The 27752-nt window shown below is 41.0% G+C and overlaps 2 protein-coding genes across 2 annotated transcripts in view; both read right to left on the bottom strand.

The window, feature by feature from the left end:
• Positions 1–27752, bottom strand: part of ndor1 (NADPH dependent diflavin oxidoreductase 1) — a 66943-nt gene that overhangs the window by 14598 nt on the left and 24593 nt on the right. The window lies entirely within an intron of this gene.
• lrsam1 (leucine rich repeat and sterile alpha motif containing 1) lies at positions 262–27479 on the bottom strand. The gene is made up of 25 exons (XM_070988934.1): positions 27159–27479; positions 24123–24445; positions 23574–23630; positions 22530–22574; positions 22175–22252; positions 21862–21930; positions 21684–21768; positions 21056–21177; positions 20873–20963; positions 19800–19909; positions 19633–19662; positions 18254–18376; positions 13568–13707; positions 13370–13414; positions 12355–12425; positions 11913–12012; positions 9536–9623; positions 9351–9425; positions 6603–6683; positions 6200–6295; positions 5827–5925; positions 5615–5746; positions 4492–4558; positions 4092–4294; positions 262–2112 (listed from the first exon to the last, which is right to left on the bottom strand). The coding sequence occupies exons 2-25, from the start codon at positions 24192–24194 to the stop codon at positions 1990–1992; spliced, it is 2202 nt and encodes a 733-aa protein (XP_070845035.1). The 5' UTR covers positions 24195–24445; positions 27159–27479; the 3' UTR covers positions 262–1989.

The following is a 27752-nucleotide window of genomic DNA, read 5'->3' as shown; positions in this document are numbered from 1 at the left end:
TGTAATAGAATACTTTACATTGTAATATTGCTGCTTTTACTTTAGGATCTAAACACTTCTTCCATGAGTGTTTTTATTACATATTTCTACTATTATTAGAAAAGATGTCATTACGACAGTATGCTGTCACCAACAGTCCTACAAATGTTACACTTATGTATGTAATATGTATTCCTATTCAGAACTTTCAGCGGTAAATGAACCAGCTGCATCCAAATAGGCTGGTTACAAGACCAACAGCAAGTATGACAGGAGACACAGTAACGCTCTGCCTGTAAACTGTATTTCAGTTCATTTTCAGTTGTTGCTGCTTGCAGAGCAGTGCATCTCCTCAGCAACACAAAGCTACATTGACCACAGGGTGAGAGCAGGAAAATGACACACATTTACTTTATACCACAGTGTCTGTTGACATGAAATGTCTCCTTTATATAGAGGTGGAATCTCTTACACACTACATTTATTTCCTGAAACATGCTGAGAAGTCAAAGTTAAGAGCACTTGAAAGAGTACAATAGTGTTAGTGATGGCTACAGACAGGTGATGTGTTGGTAGTTCATACATGTGCAACATATACAGTACGACAAATAAGAGTGGAATTAAAAGATATGCCAGGGACAAGTGGAAAAGAAACTAAAATAAGGTACAAGGCTTGATTACCACCTAAGTAAGCATACAACTGGCCAGGGACCACAGACCTCCAGGAGCCCATAAAAGGCCCAGCTTGACTGTACCGCAAATGGATTGTGGACATTTGATTTATTGTAACTTTGTTTGGAAAAAAAACTGGCACGACAAGGTCAAAAGGTGGATCCTGCTGTATTATCTGTTGGAATCTGGTTTAAAGGAGCAATTCACCAATTTAGTATTGCACTTTTATACAGGTAGAATGGATGAGACATAAGAATAAACTAAATTAAGCAGCAGAGGCTGAGCAATCCTGACTTTCAGTCTTTAATATGGGTCAAGCTCCAAGAACACTGGATCCTACATTTCCCACAATGCAGCTCAATAGCATCCTTCATTAGATCCTGCCAGTCAGGTAAATACCCTTCCTTATCTTTCAGTTTCCATGCTCCCACTTTGTAATGCTGGATTTCTATTGAAATCTACTGCCTCCAAGCTCGAGCTGAGATAACCCTGATGACACAATCAGAGTGATTTTCTCTCTAGAGCCAAAGAAAATGTACAACAGTTTTACATGACGAGTAGTGCTCGCAACTTAAACTTGACATAAAAATTTAGCTCTTCATTATTTCAAATATGCTTACATGATGCATATTTCTACATATTTTTGGGTTTCAGACTACCCCACAGAAAACCTGGGGTCAAGTACAATAGCATGATATACTATTATTGTTCTAGTAACAGAACACTAGATAAATGATTCCAACAGGAACAGAGGGACCTGGAGGACTCAGTGAGGACAAGACAAGTTGTGTAATGGATTGAAGAGCAACAACATGAGGTTGCATTAGTGTTACAATGGCAACCAGCAAAGACAACAAAAAGCAGTAACAATCAATAGATAATGTATTAGTTAACTTATACAGATGTTTGACAGGTGTTACTTTGGTTGACAACAACAAAGTAATGTTAAAACAAAAACAAAGACAGTTCCAGAAAAAGGCACCCATCAATTGAGAAGGTATAATAAGGCAAAGAACAGTCTGTTTTCAACCAGTGAATGGTGTGATCCGCTCTTAATGTGTATATTAAAAATTCTAGAATTTAAAAGGAACAAATTACTACATGCTTGGACAGCAGTGACAACCAAAAACACAACACCATTAAAAATAGTTCTATTCAAACTTGTTTCTGCATATACAACACATAGTACTGCATGGTTAATACAGGAAAGTGGCTCAGCTATTTGAAAACTCAGGTAAAAGCTTTTCCATACATAGCTCACAGCCCCTTTTCATCATGCATACATAAAGAGAGCTGCAGCTGGAGAGGGACTACTGTAGCACAGTGTTGCAGTTGGCTCTAGCTGTAGTAGAGGCGTATGCGCTGGGATATGATGCTACGACAAAGAGGGCAGTTCTGCAGAGCGTCGCTGCAGACTTGACAACAGCATACATGACCACAGGGCAGGAAGACTACCTCGGACTGGGGAAACAGAAAGACAAGATACATTCAGTCATCCAGACAAGTGTGTACATGTGTGCTAAAGTTTAACATTTCATGAATTAAAAACACAAAAGCAAAAGTGTAAGGATGAACACTGTGTTTTCTCTAACACAGGGGCTCCAGAGTCTGACACTGTGGGCTCCCCTCAGACAAACCTGAGACAAATGCAACACTGGAGGAAGCAAACAGGAGGTACAATGTTGCCATGGAGTCTGCTTCTGTGTATGAAATCACTCTCTTGTTCATTCATTCACCACTCCCTATATAATGGACACTCATTAGCTTACTCTATGGTTAGCTGTAAATGGAGATTTCAGACATTTACTATGAATGAGAAGTTTTACTTTGATACTGAAGAAAACTGAAAGAAGGCAAAAAGATGAAAAAATGAAAGTCACACTGAATCTAAAAATACAGCAACAGTCCAAAGTCTGGACATAAGAAAAAAAAACAAAGATATTACAAACATATTTTACTTTGTGTAAACAAAGTAAAATAGTCATGACCAGCACTTTTGCCTCCTCTGGAGAGCCATTTACTTTAATGAACACACTGCAATTTACTTCCACGCCGGCTAGATCCTCTTCTGTTTCCTCTGGAAACATGCAATTTCACAATGTGTGCATTTTTCTTGGTCAGGTGTTCACTGACATAGATGTGGTGCCTGTCAGCTTTCCCCCTGCCTAAGCAGCACTGTTTTCTGCTCTCTGCCCATAAAGCGAATTATGATGGCACATTTCTCACTGCTTTGTTGTTTTTTTTAAGGGAGAGGATTTCATTCCTCAGTGTCATTGCTGTTCATGTGTATTCCCTTGCGGTCAAAGAATGGAATGAACTGTTGCACGACGGAGTCAAGATCTGGCATAAGAACAGAGCACGTTCTCCAAGCCTCTGACACTCAGGCTGTTCATGCAGGAACATTGCCCAGGTCAGCCACTCAGCCCTGACCTGATGCTGCTCTGCTCCATTCATCTATTAATGGTACGCTCAAACACCACAAACATCTTTGGATTTTCAGCATGTAATTTTCAATTATGCCAGCCAGGAAATTAAAAGAGGAACGGCTATGACAACCAGCACTACTGCTCCACCCTGTCACTCTGCAGCCTATGTTTCTGTGCTATTTCTGAAAGGACTGTGAATACATGCCAAATACATTTGGCATTTGCCACCGTCTGTTCAACTACAACCAACATATCTACCAGTGTAGCAAGTTCTCTTGAGATCCACACCGGATGCTGCCATCTTGAATTAGCAATAGAGTCAAGTTCAACGACCAATCAAAGGGCAGACTCCTTTTGATGGATGAAACTATATATAAAATAAATAATATCATAAATCGATGAATACATGTGTATATAAATCTAAGTAAATCATCTTCAATAAAAGTCATGAAAACTTTTGACTGCTGCTGCATTTGTATTACCTCTCTGAGTTCAGGTTTTACTCAGATACTTAAGGCAAACTGTAATCAGACACGAGGGGAGGGCGATGTGACCTACGTTTTCTATCACAGTATATTTCATTCTATGCCACAGTAACAGTATAAAATCTAAGATAAAATAGTAAAATAACCCTGTTGTAATATATTTAATCACATGATTTTAAAAACGGCAAAACAAACATTGACGTGACCTTGCAAGACAGCTGGGCTCCAGCCCAAATATATAGCAGAGACGCTGCAGGTGTTTTCTCTTATGAGTCGCTTCTGAAACGCGCTGTGGTGCTTCTGGTGGAACCACAAGCATTGTCAAGAATGGCAGCATGCTCCTGTCCCACCTCACACATAATCTTGGCCTCAGTCTCTCACAGTACTAAAGTGAGTTACGACTGTTAGCATGTCTGGCTAACTAGCTTAATACCAATAGTAATATAACAGTATGAAACAACTAGTGCAGTATTAATTATTACTCAGACTAAAGATATTATTTTCTTGTTCTGATGATGGTTTTTCTTACCCCAGTCTCCATGCAGACCACACACTCTGAGCTCCCTGGTCCCTCCACAGGGCTGGGGGCTGAAGGGGTGACAGGTGTCCCTGGAGTGAGAGGTGGGCTGATCTGGAAGGTGGAGGTGTTGGGAAGCAGTGGAGAGGAGGACAGAGATGGAGCTGTGGGGATAACTTCTGCCTCCTCATCCTGCTGGACAGCCTTACAAGCTCCTGGTAGAAGAGGAGAAAATCAGTGGACAGCAAACAGGTTGGTTTTTCACTGCCTTCCAACGAGTTTCAATGCTCTTTTTTTTTTTTTTGCTTTGACACATCACATCAGGATCCAGATTGCAAAACGTGCAATTTGTTGAAGTACATAGAGCTTAACTGTGGAATATATGTAGAAATGTAAGATGCGTGTAATATACCTTCAGGGCGGTGTTCACGAGCCCAGTTCAGAAGAGCTTTCTGGATTCCCACTTCAGTAATGCCAAGCTGAAAAAAAGAAATGAATAATGCTGATTATTCTGCACAATCATTAGCAGTTAAACCTGCATTACATTATTGGCCACATGGGGCAGCACAACAAGCTGTAAACAGAGCAATGACATCACCTTCTCAGCTGACAGGGCAAACATGTCATTGATCAGTTTCCCATTTACACATCCAGAAAATACAGAGCAACACTAGAATTCATTTGGAGTCAGGTTAGTGTCCACCTGATGAATGCACTCTTCTTTTAGCTCTGTTATTGGTCACTACCCACTCCTGAGAAAAATGTCAAACTCTTTAGCTGCTTCAGTGGCGCTGGAAGCAGTGAGAGTGAGCCAAAATGGTAAAGCTGAAAGATGCTCTGAAGCTCCGTAGAACTGAAAGGAACTGCAGAGAATGAGGAAAATTCTCCGTGGGTTCATCACTACAAGTGACCCCTTTCAAATTCAAGTAGTCATTTGATCCATTGGTATGATAGTGTTAAATATAGCTGTTTTTAAAATTTCTTGGAAATTATTTTGGATTGGAAAGAGAGGCTCGCTCATTGTGGTTTCAGGATACATGTGTCACTGTTACTGACTGATAATCAACATAACAAAACAGAAAAGGGCCAACATGCACACAATGTCAGACTAATTGAACTGAACATAAAATGGCAACTCAGTCTGACTTACAGGCTAAGTTTAAACAATGTCATGATGGACAGGAGAAAATGTATCTCTGGATTTTGACACCTCATCATGAATAAGTGCCCATGCATCCGTTTTCGTGCTATTGATCTTAAACTTGCTAAATTTTACACTGTAGCACCTTGAGTTTGCCTGGATATAGGGTGCATTACAAATAAAATTTATTATTATTATTATTATTTTGATTATAATGGAGGGTATGCAGTTCTCCAGGCTGCAAGTCAATGGTACCGGTGCAGCGACTTCTGTACAGGTGTGGTGAGACAGCTGACGTTTAAACTGGCTGTCATAGTGCAGTAGGTCATCAAAGATGTTCAATGTCAAAGTGGCAGCGGATAGATATAGGTTAGTAATCATGTTGCAGACAGACCTTCTTGAGGTCAGAAGAGCTCATGTGATGAAGGGCCTCTGATGTCACTCGATGATGAGCTAGGATGGGCAGGTAGTGCTGAGCTGACAGTTTGCACAACAGGTTGACTAACTCTTTCTCCAGGCCTGCTTCCTGCAACACAACTGCAGTGTAAGAACAGCACAATTTGCTTTCCAGATGTTTCTTTGTGTCCTCCCTGCTCTTTTCTGTACCTGCATGCGCAGTGACAAGGGCTTGGCATCCAACAGTCTCTGGTACTGGATCATCCAGTAGTTCCGCTGGTTGGACTCAGACTTCAGCTCCATCTCCGCCTGGAAAACACAAAGTGTGAGAGTGTGTGTGTGTGTGTGTGTGTGTGTGTGTGTGTGTGTGTGTGTGTGTGTGTGTGTGTGTGTGTGTGTGTGTGTGTGTGTGTGTGTGTGTTTGTGTGTGTGTAAATGACTGGACAGAGGGCAAAGGTGAGCAATCACTGCCTCCAGAACAGCAACATTTTGATCACATGTAAGAGGGGAAAGCATGAGTCATTGTATATAAGAGAGGAGACGTGGTGCCAATAGAGGCCTGGCTCAAGACACTTTTCCTCACCAGAACCTGCTGCAGCTCTTTCTCTCTCTGGTCTCTCTGCTTCAGCAGCTGCTGCAACAAATCACTGAGTGCCGTGCGCTGATCCACCAGAACTTCCTGCACACACACATATACAGACGTACACCATCTCCTGAAGTAGAGTGACAATACACACTCACCAGCAAAAACTTTCAAAAGGCTCTCACATGATTAATGTATGACTGTTGTTACCACTCAGTAGTAATCATGTTTAATATCCCCTTTCTTCTGATTATTTTCTTGAATCTCAGTGAGAACAGTTATAAAGTGCTGACATGGAGAAATGACATGACAGTAGCCAAAAGAAATAATATCATGATCAACAGGAAGAAGAAAAAAAGCAAGTCAATGTGGGAAGGCAAAGAAAGAAGGCGGTGACACCCACCTGCAGGTTCTCAGCATCCAGATTGCGTCTTTTAATCTCCAGTTTAGTCAGCTGCTTTAATTCACTCTCTATGAGCTTGATCTGGGGACAGTGGAGAAGCAAACATGAAGCGAGCAGGGAGAAGGGACATGCTGTTTAATGCAAAGTCAGGATGAAATCATTGGTGAAATGATTTTCTGTCTGTGAGTAACGGTACACAGGGTTTCCAACAAGTCAGAATAATTTACTTAATGAGGATGAGTAAAAATGAATTAGCTATTAGTGGGCTACAGGTGAAAAAAAACAAAATGGGGAAAATGGCAATAATGCACAGTGTCCAGAGTATTTACTTTCAGCTCTATCAGCATAATTTTATCTTTCCTGACTGCCAGCGATAAAAGCAAGTTTCTAACCACCATCTCCAAATAAAAAACTTAAGTGATGTTCTTACACCTACATTAACAGAATTCTTTGGCCACTTGGGGGCAGCAAAACAATCTGTACACAACACTGACATATATCACCTTTTAAGTTGATAGGTTTAACAGTTACTTATCTAAACATCCAGCAGACACAGAGCAGCACTATCATTCATTTGAAGTTGTGTTTATGTTATTTAGCTCTGTTTTTGGTCTCTACCAACTCAAACTCAGCAAACTTTGCATGCCTGATGCAGGGCAGGCGGTGTGCAGTGGTACAACCACATACTGTAACTTCACCTGGTAGCAGTAACTGCTATACCAGCCTACATGACTCATGTTTTATCCGAAAGACCATTTTAATGTTCTTATTCATCACCTGTGATGTGAACATGTCAGTCAGTCAGAGAAATGAAAAGTACCCATCCAGTCAGCGTTCAGAGTAGTATCCTAGTGCACCATGGAGTGCCTCTCCTGCCTGATCGCTGTCAGCTGAACAGTCAATCATACTGAAGAGTACAGGAGGTGGTACCAGTGTTGTGTAGCTCAGCGTGGCGCTGCTTTCGGTATCCATGACCTCTTTCCATCAGTTAGTTTTTCAGTTTGGTCACTTCAAGTAAAGACTCCATAAACATGTACAGAATGCCATGCTGTTATCCTGTTGCTCTGTGTACAATGATGAAACTGAAAAATAGAATTATCGCCTCACAGCTGTGTGTCTCTGCCAATCAGTCAAGTTCCAGTTTCCATCCATAGTCTGCTAAATCTTCCTGAAGGTCTTTTGTAATCCTATAAGCAGTTCTCTTGTAAGTTTTCCTTGGTCTTCCAGACCTCAACTTGACCTCCACTGTTCCTGTTAATTGCCATTTCTTAATTACATTACAGACGGCATAAACAGCTATATGAAAATGCTTCGCTGTCTTCTTATGGCCTTCTCATGCTTTGTGAGAGTCCATTATTTGAATTTTCACAGTGCTAGGCAGCAGTTCAGCGGAGACCGTGGCTGTTGATTGTTGGGACAAAGTTTGAGGAGTCACAGGAATTAGAAAGCTTTGAAATTGACATCAGCTGACCTCCAAATGATGACTGTGATCAAGCCACAGCCCTATCAAGCTAATTACGGTCAGAGATCTTAGTTAAAGTTATCTGAGAGTTCAAATCTCTTGGGGTGCCCAAATGTTTGGATAGTGCTTTTCCTTTTTTTTTTACCTCTAAAATGGTACAAAACAAAAATAATAAACGTATCTTACTTAAAAAAAAAGAGAATGTTTCATCTTTCACTTTATGACTTGTGGAGATCAGTCCATCTTCTACACTAAACTATTCAGAGTAACAGAAGTTTGGACCGGGGTGCCCAAAGGTTTGCCACTGTCGCTAGTTTTTTGGTATACCAACATTATTACGAAAAGGATGACAACCAATTTCTAATAAAAACAGTTACTTATTTCACTTTAAAATCAACAGCCTAAAAGCAGGTTAACAGGCTGAAGGGGAAATGTTAGCTCTTCCTTCCTGTGTGATTTCAGCTCCCTGTGCGCTGGTCTGTGTGATGATTGAAATCATCGGGTAACAGATGAACTGCGGAGTTCACAGGACGACTTGACTCTGTGTGTTCTGACAATCTGATCATTTACCATCACCACAACTAGACCAATGACAGAGACACAGCTAACACTAGCTAGACCACACCTTTTCCAAAGCAAGACAAACAGCTCTTTGCAGGAGCTGTCAATGACCGGGCACGTCTTGAAACAACATGCTTGAAGGTAGTCCAGTGAGAACCAGTGCTGATATTAGCAAGCTGCACTAACTAGCTTCCACTTTTAGGGCCTCTGGTCAGCCATAATGAGGCCTGTTAAAAAGCAGATTAAACTGAGGAATGAAAGGCACAATTTATCCCTGTGAAGAGCAATAAGAGATGAGTATGGCTCTGGTGATGCTCGATTTTATTTTAACTAACTAACTTCTCTTTGTAATCTTCCAGGAACGCTACTTTAGCTTGAGCCACACCTCCAGATAATTTAAGCATGATTTTGTTTTTTGAAAAACAGAGTATAATCTAAAAAAATATTTGAACAAACAACAAAATGCTAAACAGGGATACTTGTAAACTATGAGAGCTTGTTGAGCCTTGGACTGAACAAAAACATGGAACTACATCCTCTACTGCACCGCTTTTCATGTGACGACACCTTCTGTCTCACACTCACACACACACACACACACACACACACACACACACACACACACACACACACACACACACACACACACACACACACACACACACACACACACACACACACACACACACACACACACACACACACACACACACACACACACACACCTGGTTGCGGATATAACCGTGTACAGCATCTTTCTGCAGCTGCAGGGCCTGGAACGCTGCTTTCTGCATCTCTTCCTGCAGAGAACAATCAGAGGACAGCTCACATGGCTGTTGAAAAGCTGTGATTGACTTTGAGTCATACTGAGTTACATTTCTCCTCCAAGCTTTACACAGGCACCACATACCTCCTGTAAGATGTGAGCAATGGCTTTAGATTTGTCCAAAACTTGAAGGGACAGCATCTTATCAAACTTCCTGTCCAAACTCTCCATACTGTCATAAGACAAGGGAAGAAAAATGGCATGCCAAGTTTACAACATGTTTCTTAAAGCTTTGATTTGTTAGATCTACAGTGGCTTGCAAAAGTATTCACCCCCTTGGCATTTTCATGTTTGTTGCCTCACAACCTGGAATTAAAATGGATTGTTTGAGGGTTTGAATCGTTTCATTTACAGAACATGCCTGCAACTTTGAAGATGTGATTTTTTTATTGTGAAGCAAACAACAAAAAGGGCAAAATGACAGAAAAGTTTAGCATGCACAACTATTACAGCTGCAAGTCGCTTTGGATAAGTCTCTAGCCACATCGTGCCACAGGGATTTTGCCCATTCCTCAAGGCAAAACTGCTCCAGCTCCTTCACGTTGGATGGTTATTGCTTGTGAACAGCAATCTTCAAGTCTGACCACAGACTCTCAATTGGACTGAGGTCTGGACTTTGACTAGGCCATTCCAACACATTTAAATGTTTCCCCTTAAACCACTCGAGTGTTGCTTTAGCACAGGGGTGGGCAAACTGTTCCACAAAGGGCCGCTGTGGCTGCAGGTTTTCTTTCCAACCAATCAAGAGCTCACAGTTTGACCAATCAGCTGCCTGAAGAGTGAGATCAGTTGATTGAATGAGTCAAGTCTGGTGTGCTGCTGCTTGGTTGAAAGGAGGACCTGCAGCCACAGCGGCCCTTTGTGGAACAGTTTGCCCACCCCTGCTTTAGCAGTATGCTTCGGGTCATTGTCCTGCTGGAAGGTGAACCTCCATCCCAGTCTCAAATCACAGGCAGCCTGAAACAGGTTTTGCTCAAGAACATCCCTGTATTTAGCACCATCCATCTTTCCCTTGACTCGGACCAGTTCCCCAGCCCCTGCTGCTGAAAACATCTCCACAGCATGATGCTGCCACCACCATGTTTCACTGTGGGGGTGGTGTTCTTGGGGTGACTGGATGTGTTGGGTTTGCGGCACACATAGTGTTTTCCTTGGTGGCTGAAAAGTTCAATTTTAGTCTCATCTGACCAGAGCACCTCCCTCAATACATTTGGGGAGTCGCCCACATGCCTTTTGGCAAACTCAAAACATGCCTCCTTATTTTTAACACTAAGTAATGGCTTTTTTCTGGCCAGTCTTCCATAAAGCCCAGTTCTATGGAGTGTACAGCTTATTGTGGTGCTATGCACAGATAACTCCACTCTCTGCTGTGGAACTCTGCAGCTCCTTCAGGGTTACCTTTGGTCTGTGCTGCCTCTCTGATTAATGCCCTCCTTGCCTGGTCTGTGAGTTTTGGTGGACAGCCCTCTCTTGGCAGGTTTGTTGTGGTGGCATGTTCTTTCCGTTTGAAGGTGATAGATTTGATGGTGCCCCGGTAGTCATCAAAGATTTGGATGTTTTTTAATAAACCAACTCTGACTTGTACTTCTCAACAACTTTGTCCCTGACTTGTTTGGAGAGCGCCTTGGTCTTCATGGTGTGATGTCTCTTGCTTAGTGGTGTTGCAGCCTCTGGGCCTTTCAGAAAAGGTGTGTTTACACTGACACATCATGTGACACTTAGATTACACATGGGTGCACTTCATTTCACTAATTATGTGACTTCTGAAGGTAACTGGTTGCACCTGAACTTTTTAGGGGCATCCTAGCAAAGGGGGTGAATATATATGCACATACCAATTTTCCATCCATCCATCCATTATCTATACCGCCTATCCCTTTCGGGGTTGCGGGGGGCTGGAGCCTATCCCAGCTACAATGGGCGAGAGGCGGGGTACACCCTGAACCGGTCGCCAGCCGATTGCAGGGCCACATGTAAGGACAAACAACCATTCACACTCACACTCACACCTACGGAGCATGTTTTTGGTCTGTGGGAGGAAGCCGGAGTACCCGGAGAGAACCCACGCATGCACGGGAAGAACATGCAAACTTCACACAGAAAGGCCCCGCCTGACCCGGGGATCGAACCGGCAACCTTCTTGCTGTGAGGCACGCGCACTACCTGCTGCTCCACCGTGCAGCCTCATACCAATTTTCATTTTTTTATTTTTTAAAAATCTTTTCTTACATATATATATTTTTTTCCTCATTTCACTTCACCAACTTAGACTATTTTGTGCAGATCCATAACATAAAATTCAGATTAAAAAACATTTAAAGGACTGGTTGTAATGTAACAAAATAGGTAAAAAGCCAAGGGGGGTAAATACTTTTGCAAGGCACAGTACACCAGTTTGCAATGTTAGCAACCATCTGCTCAGATCTGGAGTCTGGTGTATTTGTGTGTGTGCATGCTGAACCTTCTGTAGGCCTCGGACACCAGGCTCCGTCTGCGAAAGTCACTGGCCTCCTGCAGGAGGCTCATAGCACAGCTATCTGACAGCATCTTCTGCATGGCCGCTAAAACACACACAGGGAGAGGGAGGAGAGGAAAAAAATGTGTTGTGAAGGAATGAATGGCAAACTGCTCAAAACACTTTTTGAACAATAATGGAAAAGGGGGGAGAAACCTTTACACTGATAAAACAATTCCCCTTAAGGTTTACGCTAAGATTTCTTCTGTTTCGTTTATAAGTAAATTGATTGAAATACTTTGACATATTTAAATCAGTGTTTTGCCGGGTTTTATTAAATGTACAATGACAAAATGAAGTCAAATCTCAATTAATGGTTTATGAAAAACAGGGGCACTCCAGCCATGACGCTACAAACGGAACACTATGTATCAGCCAAAGTGCTTACCTGCCACCTCCTTCTTCCTCAGTGAATTGGCTTCTTCCTGTGTGATGGCAGCCAAATGTTCCATACGGATCCTGAAGAGGAACAACATTTTTATAGTCATGGCCTGTAAGCAGAGTACAGTCAGCACAGGGCCAGACAGCAAAAAATTCTGGTAAAATGCAAACATATGATCAGGAATAATGTGTAAATTGGAATATAAATTCAGTTTATATTAATTCTAATCTAATAAATGCATTTTTGTAATTAATCTATAAATTGTGTGAATGACACTGAAGTACAGACAACAAATGTTTTTAACACAGTTAAGTGTAGCATTTGAACATATCAACATAACATACAAATTAAACGACAGCGTAAGTTAGTATAATTCATGCTGTAGAAGATACGAATGTCTAAATCAGATTTCATGCCAATCCATCCAATAGAAAATTCACTTACTCAATACTGTTTTGGTCTTTTAGCTCTTCCAGATTCTAGTGTTACATCTTGAGATACTAGATCTTTAGCTGTAGAGGATCATATTAGCTTCAGTTGAACTAAATGTTAGGACTCTGAAACTAGATGAAACTAGAATGAGATATTTCTAGAAGGACACTTTGACATAACGTTAAATAATGATGTTACACCTAAAGCTGTGGCACGGTTGGGGTGTTGAGTTAAGCCACAGTATAATCACCAACCAACACCACTTTTTCAAAGCGCTCAATTTTACAGAATGGATTTTCTTAATACATAATTCATTTTTTGAATTTCTTTTCCACGCTATATGCTGTGCCAGAGTTTTACTCTCTATGTTGTATAGTTTTACAAGTTCTGAAGACCGCCTATGGCTTGTCATTGTGTTCTTATTTGCCTTCCCTTGGAAAGCACTGTGCATCTTACTTGGAAAGTGCTCTATAAATAGGCTCAGTCTGGTAAGTGGACAATTAGGTGAGTGCTTCCATGTGCTGGAGTGCCTCATAACTCTTGGCTGTAACAGATCTGGATGCTATGGACCAGTCGTCTGTCCACTCACCGATCTTCCTCCATGGCTTGAAGAAACTCTGCACTTTTTTTCTGCCTGAAGAGATTGAAATAAATATACTGTAGTTAACAGAGACTCATCTGTGGACACTTTATGCATAAAACATCCATAATGTGACAGATCAACACACACCGACGCTTCATGACAAAACAAGCGGTACGCTACATTGCCAGTTCCTACTGGTTCTACCTGTTTTTATCCATCAGCATATTGCCGATGCGACTGCTGATGTTGTTTTCAGCTTGTCGGACTTTCTCCAGCACCAGCAGCCTCTCAGCCTCCTGAGCCCTCTGCTGCTGGCTGACCCCCTGCTCCAGGCGCTCCTGCTCCTAAACATCAGACAGTTTATACACATGAATGTAGCTGAAATCAACGTAAGACAAACAGAGGAAAAGGTTTCAAAACACAAAGAAAAAAGAACAAACTCCCAAGCTGTACTGACATCTCTGGGTTGCAAAATTTCAGCCACCAGAAATGAAGTTACTCAGAATGTCATTCTACCATACACTTGGTTGGTCAATCAGAATATCATCCACATGGGACTCAGATGGACTGAAATCAGTGACATAAAGGCTGCTCATACACACACGCAGACTGTAAAGGCAGAGAGCTCTAACCAATGCAAATAAACATTCCATGAAAGGCAGCACTACACTTAAAACAGTCCCCCAGGCACATTATAACAGCAATGTACAAGTGCTGAAACAAGTAGTTCAGCTGTCATTTGACTGTTCAAAGGACAGGTCTGGTGATATTCTGGAAACATATTCCATGAAAAATTAAAACCAATGATGAATGTATCCTACTAACAAGTATTGAGAGTGTGTATCACAGCCAAATATATCTTATTCTCTGTGCCATAAAGCTCCAGTGTTGTCCAAAAACTATTAAAACATATCAGTAAAACACACGGCAGCACTGGGAGACATGTTCCTTCATTACCATGAACAGACAGACAGACAGACAGACACTATAGATTATTTTGACTCAATGCCACATAGTCCCTCCTGCTGCTGCAAATACTCACTATAGTGCAAATGTATATTAAACCATTGCATCCAATCCAACTTTCAACAGTCAAAGAGAAGTTCCCAACAAGCACTCCACATGTTGAGTAACATTTGCTAAAGCTGGAGGTTATTTAGTCTCTTTTAAAAATCAACTATATATTTGTGATCTACATCTTCAGCATGAACTTCCAAGTTGGATTTGATGACTGAATCGAGGGCCTAAAAATAAAGGCTGTCATATGTTGTACTGTTTGTAAAGCCCTTTGAGGCAAATCTTTGATTTTGGACAATGTAAATAAAATTGACTCGATCTGTACAGACAGGTGACAAACTAAAGGAAAAACAACATATAGTGTCCACCTAGTAAGGTGCTGTGATACAATGTGGCACCAGGCATTGACTCTACTACTCTCTGGAATTCTGCTGGAGGAACGGAACACCATTCTTCTCATTTGGTATTTCAACAACGTGGTGGAGAGCGCTGTCAGTCCAAAATCTCCTAAAGGTGTTCAATTGGGTTGAGATCTTGTGGTAATGAAAGCTATAGCATATGATCATTTTCATACTCTGCAAACTGTTCAGTGAGCCCTCGTGCCCTATGGATTGAGGCACTGTCATCCTGGAGGAGACCACTCCCATCTGCATAGACATGTTTCATCAAAGGATAAAGATGATCACTCAGAACAACCCCTCACTGTAGGGGCAGAGCAGGCCTACCATTTCTGGCTGTATGCCACACATGCATTTACTACTTGCTGGGAATAGCAAATGTTCAGCTGACATCACTTCAACTTAAATTTTGGATAACTGACATCATTTTGTTTATGCTGACCCTGCTGTGGTTTTTCTCAGATACATTCTGATAACAGTATTTAAATGTCTCTGTCACATAATGTTAGATTAGTACTCATGCCTAAACTCTCTACACATACTCTGTTTTATGTTTGTTTTTACAGCCATACTTGTGAGAAGTGACCCACAGAGCCCAGTGAAGTGGGAAGTATTTGTTGTGAGGAGCTAAAGTGACAGACGCAATGTGTTAGCATGTGCATGTAGTATTCAATAATATATACTTTACAGTAATTACCAGGATGTGGGGGTGGACTGTACGGTATGAATCACCAGACAATCTAAAACAATAGTCAAGCAATTAATTCTGATAAAAAGAAGCAACTGACAGTAGCCTCTGAGCACTGTAGCCTCTGCCCCTGTGTGTTATCCTGACTACACATTCGTCAGACCAGTGACATCAAAATGAGGCAGCAACCTGCCTGTAATAGACTTTATCCCGCTCTTTACCACGGGAACATAACTGAAGGATTTACTGATCTCGTACAGTAACTTGCTTACGTAGTTGGAAAGACTGATCAGTAACCAAAGTTATAATGATAACAAAAAAATGTGTTCAATCAATTATTGAAGAACAAAGTGATTACATAGAAGATCTGCTCTGTGTAACTAGTGTTGTGACATACCAAAAGCTCAAAACTACAGTCAATGACTCAATAAAATAACCCCAGACCTGAATAATTTGGAAATTTTGCATTTTGTTTGGTCTACTAACTGGGCCAAAAAGAGGAGTGTCACCTTACCTTTGCAAGTATGACTGTGCTCTCGCAGCTAGCCCAGCCTGTGAATTTGCAGATCTTGCACCTAGCCGCAACAAAACTGTTCATGAGTTTTCAGGGACCAGTCCAAAAATGGGATAGTTAACAATGACTGGGATCTGATTGGAGGGAGTGCATCTCGGTCTGTAATGGAGTCTTGGACTGCCAAATATGCATCTACATTGTTTATTGTGCTTACTTTGTCCAAAAACGGTTGCTTGGCATTCCGTTCCTCCCAGAAGGGAACCTTCCTTCCTCCATCAAAGTTAACCAGTTTAACCAATGTTTCAGTCAATCAAAGCACAAGGTAAACAGCTAGCACCACAGCAGGCACATGTTATAAAGCCTGTTCCTCACAAGATGGTGTTCTCATCCCAGAAAGCAACACAGTGTGATGTATCTTCACATTCTCTATAGTCAAGGATGACTCATCTGACCATATCCCTTTTTTCCACAACTGTCAGCCAGTCCATATGGTCTCTGCACCACTGAACTCTAACATGTGTATTAATCTGTGTAATGTAACTAGAAAATGTCTATGTTATTGACTGTTCTTGCTGACACAGCCTGATTACCTCCTGTGTTGTCATTCTCAGTCACCTGATGGTTGAAGAGCTGCTCTTCCGTTTTTCCTTACACGTCACACTAATGCACAAGCATCATGGGCATCATCTGTGCGCAGTCGAACCCTCTTTCAATGTCACTTAGCCACCTCTTGTCATCTTGATACAAAATTAGAAACAACTGGGGCTGCTCAGCATTTGTATACATGCCACAGAGCATGACCAGACGTTAACTGCTTAATTATACCACGCAGCGCACCCATGTGGAGGCATCTGAATTTGTTATGTTTCTCCACTCATTTATTCTGGTTTTTCCTCTATAGGTAAAATATGTAAATTGGCTGGTAAATTGGTTCCCTTTTCTACTGCAAATTACTTAATTAGCTAACATTGACAAACAACCAATGCCAGATCCATGTAGTGCAGTGTAGTTACAGCTAGCTAGCTTACCTTAGCGTGCTTAATAACATTACTGCTAGCAAAATATTATAAGTGGATGTAGAATATGGTCTGTACCAGCTCTACATGGAAAGTGCCATGAGACAACTTCTGTTGTGATTTGGTTTTATCAAAATAAAACTGAACTGAATTGAACTGAAAATGTTAGCTAGTTAGCCTTCACCAGCTATTATGACCCATTATATTTATTCAATTTTCATTTCAGTTTTATTTAGATACCGCCAAATCCCCACAAAAGTTGATTCAGGACACAGCAGAGCAGGTCTAAATCACACAGATATACAACAGTTCCCCCATTGGCACTTAAATATTATGGCAAATGGTACCAAGTTGACTTAAGCCAACAATAAATTATGGAAAAGTACAAAGCAAAGGTGTATAACTAATGACTGCTTTCCATGCAGCCAACTAGCTAAGTGTAACCTAAGCCAAGCTAGGTGTAACTTAGCTATGCTGCATGGAGCTGGCAGTGGTTGCTTCATAATGTTTGCAGATAAAGTAATTTGCAAAAAGCAAGCCAGTTAGTATCATGGAGCCAATGATCCAAATAAAGTATAGAATATTAAAGAGAGTTAAGTTATTCTAAATATGATTGGAATTTATTTTCCAGCATTCATTGTTCATTTCAGGATTCAGTCTCGAGTATGTCAGTAACTGTTTTAGCTGGTAGCCCGGAGGATGTTCCCTCGAGCCCACGGAGTGTGAGCATGAGCTGACTGCAGTTCACTTAACAGCCACCAGTGTCATGAATAACAAGGTTAACCTTTAATTTGTCACCTGTCTGTATATTCAACATTGAGTCTTTTTTTTTACCGCTTGACAGAAAAATAAGCAATTTGAAGCCAGAATGTTGTGCTAGGCTAACTTCAAATGAACATTTATATTTCACATACAAAACAATCACATTAGGTAAGATTAGATCAATCTAGCATGAAAACTGTACAATAAAATACAGTGAAAAGATGTACTATAGCCACATCAATCAATTAACTGTGTAAGGTCTTAATGCTCAATTTCTAATTTTGTTAAAGGGCCACATATGCCACCAAATCCCCAAATGCCCCCTCAGCTCACTGTTGATATCTTGAAAGACAACACAGTTCACAGTTGAGTTTCAAAACCACAACAGTGAGTTGGGAGTTGTTGAGATGACGACATACGAAGACACAGCTCCATCAAAGAGTTGATAAAGATGTGCATCTGTCCAACACTGGTGTGAGTGAACATGTTGTGTACCTGTCGGACTGAGTTGAGCATGTTTTCCTTGCGTGAGGCGTTCAAGAGTATGAGCTGGGTCTGCTCATTTTGCTTCTCCACCAGGTGCCGCTCAAAGGCCAGCTTCTGCTGCTGCTTCTGCTCCTGAAGGACAGAGGGACAAGTCAGAGCATCTTCATACTCGTACCACACTATGTGTAGTTTCACACCACATCTCCACATTCACACAGTGTCACTAACCTCTGAGCAGTGAATATGAATGTATCCTTAATGGGAAAGCTGTAAAATGCTTTTAAAGGTATGACTGAGCTCAACAACATTATGCTAAGGCAACCATTAATGTGATGGACTGACAAACACAATTAGAATCTTCAATGAAAAGCCACCTTTAGGACAGCAACTAAAATTAGCATCAATTACTATTTGTGGCTTTTGCCACCAGCAGCTAACAGCTCTGCATCTGTTAACAGCCCTTGACCCAAGCCTCATCTTGGAGAATTAAGGGGATGACTTAAATTCCAGATGACTTTGAGGTCAATGAACCCAAATAGATCCTCTTGGATAGTTTTCCAGTTCGGCTCTTCTCAGGGAAGAAACACAATTTTGCCAGTGCACGATACCAAAAGAGACCCTGGCTTAAGTTGAGGGCTCATACATCACTGAATTTTAAGTTTACAGTTTAAATGGCTGTGAGAAGGATTTTTTTCAATTGTGTTCACTGTGCACCACAGAAGCATGTCACATCCCCGGAAAGCTCATTTCATTTAACTTGCGTTTGAGAAGGACCTGATCAAGAAATAACAAAACAGTGGAAAGACAGTTTACTGAGAAGATTCCATTCATCTGAGAAATGCCTGCTGCAGTTTTATTAGTCCCAGTCTAAGCCACTGAAATTTAGTAAGTAGGTAGGCAGTTTCCTGAAATGTCTTCCAGCTTGTAGGTGGTCTTTTTCAGTGTATGTTTGCCAGTATGAATAAATGTAGATAAAGATATGTGAGAGAGTAGAATAAAATGGTTCCTGAGATACTTGCCATCATAGTCTTGTTTGTTTGATGTGTAGTGCTGTCCATGGTGCTGATGCAACTCTTACGATGTAGCTGTTTCAGTGACTTTGTTCTACACTAAGAGCTGACTTAGGCCTCAGACTGTCTGTTTCTCTATGAACTGTAAGTTTAAAAATAAAAATAATAACAAATAAAATAAGGTACTGCAAAACCTATTCCCCAAAGAGACAGTGCTGAAGAAAGGGCACTATACTAAGCTGTCCCTGAAGTCTACAGGGTGGGCCATGACCAAAGCTGATGATGTGCAGGAGACTAATTAAAACCTGTGGCTATGTGAAAATGAAATGTGTGAGCCTTTAGAGCCAGGCTGAATCTGACAGTGATCGTGTCGCTCACCTTTCTCCTCTCGTAGTCACTGAATTTGTTCTGCAACAGAAAGTGTGAGGAAAGACTGAATGAGACATCCAGTTAATCCAGTGTAAGCAGCAATTAATAAATAAACAGCACTACAGGCATTCTACTCCTGTACAGGGTTGTGTGTGTTAGTGTGTCACCTACTGTACCTGCCAGGCCTCCTCCAATCCATCCAAACAGTCAGAGTTCTGACCGCCACAGTCACTCTCCAGCACCGGCAGGAGATACTGGGATGGCGGGCAGTACTCCTCTCCAAGCTCTGAAAACCAATCCAACAATATTCTTTTATATAGTCTAATGCAGTGACACATTCCACCTTTTAACCTTCATTTCCACTGAAGGACTGCATGCCCCTCTGTAGTAATAACATTTCAGAACTCCTGATGAGTTGCACCAGCAGGGATTAACCAAGTCTTAAATCACCATCGATCAAGGCAACGTCTGTTGGACAAAGTTTGGAACCTGTTAGAAGCCTCGACTTGATGCACCTTTAGTGTTGTGCTAGTTGTGCTACAGAACTTCACTGTCACCACAGCACTATCAAAACCTAATCTTTGTTGGATACAAGGCCGCTGTGGCTCAGCCACCAGAAGGTTGGTGGTTCAATCCTGGCCTCAGCAGTCTACATGCCGAAGTATCCTTGGGCAAGATACTGAAACTGCCCCAGATGCTGTGCCATCAGTGTGTGAGTGGATAACACTTGTTAAGGCAGTACGAATGTGTGTGCGAATGGGTGAATGCAAACTTGAGTTGTAAAAGTGTTTTGAGGGGTCTTTAGACTAGAAGAGTGTGATACAAATACAGTCCATTTACACTCAATCTGAAAAAGCTGATTCCATTTTGTTGACAATGTGGAGAATTTGTGGGTGTATGATGGAAATTATTACATTTTTGGATGAAGACTTGGGTTTAGGTTAGGGTAAGGTTAAGGTTAAGTTTAAGTTTAAGTTAAGGTAAGGGCAAGGGTTATGGCTATGTACATCCTCACACCCCCACCATGGTCTGTTCTCCCTGCTGGCCTCTGGAGAGAGGTTCTGCAGCATTCAGTGCAGGACCACCAGGTTCTGTAACAGCTTTTTTCCCTCAGGTCATCAGACTACTGAACTCTAAGTGAGCATTTCTGCACCACTGTTAACACCACACGTTTGTTTGGCATATGCTCATTGTGTGTGTTTGTGTGTGTTTGTGCATAAGCAGTGTGTACCATAAAGCAAACCCTCACCAGAGCATAGGAAGCGCTGGATGCTCTCTGTGCCCTCTGTACACACAGACACAGGTGGGAAGGACATCATGGCAGCATCAAGTGTAAAGCTCTGTCACAGCACACATACACACACAGGGTTTGCATAAAATCATATCAAAGGGTTTTCTGTATTCCTTTAAGTTTGAATCCCAAGACACACACCTCAAGTGTGCGGATGTAGGCCAGAGTTTTGGGTAGCTGGACGATGTTGTTGTCACTCAGGTCCAGGGTGCGCAGGCTGCTCAAAGAACCAACAGACGCAGGCAGCTCACTGAGACAGTTACCTACACAGATACAAAACGACAGGGGAGAAACGTAAGCATTGTCATTTTGAGCCAGCTTGACTGTCTGTATTTTATTATTGATTTAATGGTTCCAGCCAAGTCTCCCTCTTGGCATTTAAGATCAGTCAGTTAGGTTTGGTTTGGTTTTGTTCGTAGTTTTTCTTTTTCTTTCAAAAATTTTAATAATTTAAAACCTGCATGCAAAACCTGGCAAACTCAATCCAACAAGAACAACACAAACACAAAATCTCAGTGCAACACCAAAATATTCATAAGACTTTCATGAAAAAATAAATAAATAAAATCCCTGTCCCAAATTCCTCTACTGGTTTTCTTTCACACTTTTTAGTCCAAGCTAATTCTGCTGTCGAGGAGAAAAAAAGAGTAACTTCAATTCAACACCCTGTGCACAAGTGGTGAAATCTAGTGAACTCCACAATGTCACAATTTGACTTGTACATGTCCTCTCACTGATGGGAGTAAGCACAAAGCTGTTAGAGTCATACCCTTCAAATTGAGTGTCTGCAGGAGCCTCAGATCCCCGATGGACTCTGGCAGGGTCTTTAAACGGTTCTTCTCCATATTCAGAATCTGACGAGACACAAAATGGACACTCATGGATGGTGAGCAGCATTCATTCATTCATTTCCTGTGTAACAGGATTCAAGATTAGACTGGCTTTACCTGCAGTGACGCCAGCTTCCCAATGTCCTCTGGGAGGAAGGTGAGCTTGTTCTCATGCAGATCCAAAACCTTTGGCAGTAGACAGACTCAATCACAGTCTTTCCTTTGTTAGAGATGAAGTAGTAAATTTTGCTAAAACAGCAAATCTAACAGTTGGGTTGGATATTAGCAGTGGAAAGAGAACTGAAACCAAGAGCAAACTTGCCACCATCATCTTCACAAATGTTCAAAACGGCCAAATCATATATCATTGTATTGTATGTTTTAACAGCCACTCAGACTTCCTATGGTGCTTGTATTAAGTTAATGTTACCTTTAAAGAGGCAAGAGTGCTGATGTCACTTCCTCTGGGAAGCAATGACCGCAGCTCATTGTTATGGAGGATAAGGACCTGGAGGAGAGCAACAGAGGACATGTCTGACCGCTGACTGTTCAACCAAGGGCAGACGCACGCCCGCACACACACACATACTGACACAGGAGAGTTCTATAAGCATTGGTTGGAAAGTATTTAATACATAAATATAATAGAAATTAGGTAATTACTTTATCTTAAAGAACCTGGATGCCTGCACCTGCCTATACATTTAAACACGGAGCAGAAATAAGCAGATATAAGGTAAAAAGGTATGTTCCTGAAACTCTTTATCTCCATTTTGCATTCTTACCTTCTTCTGTAGCACCTTGCAAATGGAAAAGGCACTTGGGGGAACCTGTGGCAGAACACAACATACATGTCATCGTCTTCAGAACTTGACACACACTAATTAATACAATATTGATACAAAGAGCTGCTTCTGAAGGTGGAACTATAATGCATTAAATGGAGGTTAAACAACTGTTCAAACCTGCAAGTCAGCATCTATACACAAGAGCGTGAACCAAGTCGCTTTCAGTCTGACAGTATAACAGAGCGAAAGCAAGTAAGAATGGCTAACTGAATGAAAGATGGCTGAATTCCATTTAGTTGCATCAGTTTAGGGTCCTGGTACTGTTCATGCAGACTCACTGTCATATTGTCATGACTTACTGGGACACCTAAATGGAACTGAGCATCATTAATGCTATTTGTAACACCCGTGCTTTTCTACAATGACAATTCAAAATGTCTGCTGTGAAAACACAAACACGTGTTTAGTAACCTGTTTCTTGCACAGCTGCTGTATGAATTTTCTGTAGCAGTCTGAGCGGCACTGGCTGTACAGTTAGCTACAGACAGGTGAACAACAATCTTATTATCCAACTGTAATATTCCAGACATGAGAAGCTCGATTACATACAGGTTACCTTCAGGTGTTCCCATGCACTCACAGCACACACACAGGGGTAGAAGCAAATCGTAGGATCTTAATAAATAACTGTTAAGTTCTGATTTACAGCTGACATTAATCCTAAACGTGAGTAATTCTGTAGTTTGTACAGAGCCAGAGTAGCCATTTCCCTCTTCTTCCAGTCTTCATGCTAGGCTAGGCTAACCACATCATGATTCTAACTCCGTACTTAACACAGACATGAGATTAATATCCATCCACTTATCTCCCTCTAAGAAAGACAGAGATGGGAAAATGGAAAAGGGCTAAAAATAAAATCCCCAAATATTGAACTTGTCCTTTAAGTTAATAGCACAGTGGCTTTCAAAAGGTTGACAAGACACTATCACGACAAGTCATCAGTGAAGCTTGTCTCACTCCTGTCAACAGTAATATACTCACCTCTGAGAGCTCACAGGCTGAGATGTCCAGGATATCATCGGCACCTACCTCCTTAGACTGAAGAACAAGGAACAGCAGTTATTTGGATAGAAAACATATTCCTTCTTTTAGACAGCAATAGCACATTATGTTAACAAATAAACTTCTCAGTACTGATGGTTCATATTCATATCAATGTGCAATATCAGTACTGTTTGTTCAGATTTCATTATTCCTTGTTTATATTGTTTAGTTTGATATTTAATGTCCTTTTTACTGATGCCCTCTATGTTTGCTATCCACTTTTGCTGCTGTAATACCTGAAATTTCCCCACTTTGGGACTAATAAAGGTATATCTTATCTTATCTTATCTTATCTTATCTTATCTTATCTTATCTTATCTTATCTCATCTTATCTTATGTAATGGTTGCAGGTTGCTCGAGCATTATCATGCATATCATGCAGGTTGTTGATGCAACCCTCAGACCAGCATCAGGGTCTTCTAAAGCTGTGAGCTGGTGACTGCAGTTAGCTGATGAACTCTGTGACATAAACACACTCTTCTTACCCGGCACAGCTGATGTTCCAGTCTCTTCTGTGAGTCCTCACTGGGTTTCCTCTTTCTGAAGAACAGAGGCATTCTGAGTCCTGCCTCTCTCTCTCTTTCTCTTTCTCTTTCTCTTTCTCTCTCTCTCTCTCTCTCTCTCTCTTTCTCTCTCTCTTTCTCTCTCTCTCTCTCTCTCTCTTTCTCTCTCTCTCTTTCCTCTCTCTCTCTCTCTCTCTCTCTCTCTTTCTCTCTCTCTCTCTATGCTGGACTTCTTTACTGCCCTCTTCACTTCAATGAGAGCTGCTCCAGACAACCAATGGACCGTTTGGAAAACACTGATGACACTGAAAGTTAAGAGAATTGTAACATTAAGGACTAATCAGACGACGCACAAAACCGCCAAAATGCAATATGACGACTCATAACTACAATTAAATTTGGAAATTATGCAGGCTAAAGCTGATTTAATCAATCAGACTCAGAGCAACATATTACCTTAAAACACTGTTACAGTGAATTTTTTGGTGTGCAGTTTTTTGCAGTTACATGTTCAATCATAAATCATAACTCAATCATAAATGTGGTATAAAAACGAAATTCTAAAAATCCATTTCCATCGCCTCCAAAACAGCTGAATGCAAATATTAACATGCAGGAAAAACAGCAGAGGGGCTATTTCACACAACAAATGCCATACACTGTAGTTAGTGACACTAACTAAACTGATGATGAGAAGATGCAGGGATCTGCATGGCTTTCCAAAGGCAAACTGTGTTGTTCACTCTTTCATCCTTCAGTAAGCTCCCTGCTTTCTGATCTGAGCTCTCGTTTGATTGACATTTCAGTATGTTTCAACCTGCCTGGCTGAAAAAAGCGGTAATAGAAATTAGGGCTGGGCCGATAAAACGATAGCGATATGTCTCACGATAGACACGTCATCAATATCAATAAAAAATGCGTTCGATAAAACATTCGATTTTTTTTTTTTCTTCGTGGGAAGAAACCTGAAGTTGCGAAGCGAGGTTGGTTGCATGAACAAAGACACTCGCTCTCAGGTAACTGAGCAACGTAGGGAGTAATCGCTAATCAGTGAGAGAGACATGCTAACACGCCAATCATATAACATGTTCAATAAGTTCGGTTGCGCCATCTCGTTGTCTCGTGTTTGTTGCTCCGCGAGGAGTGAGATGAGAAATAGAAAGTGAGCGCTGCAGCGAGCAAAGAAATTGTCTATAAAACAGGAAAAGTCAGCTCACTAGTATGGAGTTTTTTGGATTTTATCAGTCGGACTGTAGTCAGACCAATGTGGTCTGTAACTTATGCAACACTTTCGTCCCCACTAAGACCGATAATACCACAAACTTGTTTAACCACCTTAGCCGCGTTCACTCTTTGGAGCGCAGCCGTATTCGCCAACGTCCGCCAACCGCAGCACCACCGCACAAGCAGCAGACCACCATGCAGAGGTATCTGCTTCAGTGCCTGATGACAAATCATCTAAAAGGCACGAAAAGGTAACAGAGGCAGCAGCATATCATATAGCTAAAGACATGCTTCACTGAGCACTGTGGAGAAGCCAGGTTATAAACATCTCTTACACGTACTTTTTTTTTTTTTTTTTTTTAAAAACACACTTGCAATAAAAATATAATTGAATAGTTCATGTATGTTTAGAGTGAGAGGAGTGACTAAAGATGTTCATATGTCTAGGCTGGTTTTATAGTTCAGTCAGTGTTACTGTGCTGTCTATCATGTTTGTTTGTTTGTTTGTATGTTACAGATGTCAAGTCTACCTCAGTTTCTGCTATGTTTCCAAAACACTGCACATATCTGAAAACATTTTATTCACAGAAGGTGAATCAGCTTGTGAACTTTCTGCACTAAACCTGCAGAAAAAAAGTTCTCAGGTTTCTCTCTGTTTACATTTTTACTCTTTCATTTACATTTATTATTTGAGTGTTTTCCATGGTTGTGTTGACATTTCCTTTCTGCCTTGATAGCTGAGGGGATTAAAATCAGAGGAAGGTTAAAGTTAAAATAAAAATGTTTAAATTGAATGTATTTTTCTCCTAGTCCTTAGTTTAAATAGGTCATAAAAAATAAAAATAATTATCGATATCGACCGATAGATAGTGATAGTGTTGATTCTGCAAGAAATTAACTTGACAGTGAAAAGCAGAAACAACCATGACTCCCAATGTGTGCCTACCACGTTCAAACTGCAGTTAGTCTACCGTGCTCATGACCCATTCCTTTGTCCTATCTGGGCACCTAGATTTTATGTCTCACTACTACCAGAGATGGCATCCGGCAGCAGACAATCAGTCCATGTGGATTTAGAAAATTAGAGTGAGTAAAATGGAATAAAGATGAACAGTAACACACCCAGGACCAGGAAGTATGGAGGCAAGGGGGCGGACAACATCACGATAATGGAAAGGCTTTCTTTTCTTTTCGACAGGTTAAGAGAAGAAGGAAATAATATTTCCTAACGTCATATATTATTTGACGTTAGTTTTCTTAAACACAATTCAGGTACTCCTTCTTTCATCTTTTAAGTTATACTTTAGATTTATCACATTTTCAGTGACATTTGTAGCTAACAACGTCTCTTGAGAGACCGAACTATTCTACTCCATTTGTTAAAGATACTTTACGCTAAGTGCATTTTATGTCAGTATCTAGCTGTCTAAGTGAGATGGGCTCTGTGGGCAAATTTGCTGTAAGTGACGTAATGTACCTAACGTTAGCGTTACATGGTTGTGGGGCGTAACTAGCACAAATATTGCTTGACTGTGATCAACCTAGGGGCACTCTGCGCCACATAATGACCGCTGTGAAGACACATATACTAATAATGTGATTACATCGCAGTACGTAGCTGGTTAGCTCCCTCACGCCTAGCTTGCACTTTCACCATTAATGTTGATAACGTTAGCTTCCCCACACCTTGATACTCTGACTAGATTAGAGCCAACAAAAACAGCATGTAAACAATAATCCACAAACTGTAAGAAGACGGTGTTTAGTTTAACTAACACTAGGTTTCATACTCACGCGACGTGTGTTGATATGTTTCCACGTCTCGTCACTCTCCTGGGTCACGTGAATGTTAGCTGAAAAAATTAAAGGGGGACTTCCGATGTTTGCTAACGTTGAACGTTAACATTTGACGCTAGTTCGTCATTGGCAGAGTCAGTCGTCAAAATCATGACGGAAATCTAAAGTATATTCTTGGTACTTTCGTAGTGCATGGCAATAAGATGAATACAGAGATATTTATGTGTTTATTGATAAATAGCGTTAATATGGTTTTAATTGTATGGGCCCTGTCCAGCTGATTCCTCTCCTCATGTGAAAGCTGCTTAATGAAATCATAATAAATAACTTCATCTTCTCTTCTTCTCTTAGTCAGCAGATTGTAAAGATCCATAAAATGCACATCGCCCTCTGTAGGAAGGAGTGTGTAGTATCACCACTTAAAGGTGTCAGTTTAACATTGAACTTATGCTGTAAGTGAAACTGTACATAGTTACATATACAGTACACATATTGTTGTCTTAAAAAAAAGGCTTAACGCTTTATTTTATTGCTTCCATGGATTCTACTTTACAAATATAAACGATGTTTTCTGGAAAAGATTATGCGATT

The sequence above is a fragment of the Chaetodon trifascialis genome, chromosome 20 (assembly GCF_039877785.1).
Source record: "Chaetodon trifascialis isolate fChaTrf1 chromosome 20, fChaTrf1.hap1, whole genome shotgun sequence".
Taxonomy (NCBI): Eukaryota; Metazoa; Chordata; class Actinopteri; order Chaetodontiformes; family Chaetodontidae; genus Chaetodon; species Chaetodon trifascialis.
Note: the sequence above shows the minus strand (reverse complement) of the source record. Positions and strands in the feature narration are given on the sequence as shown.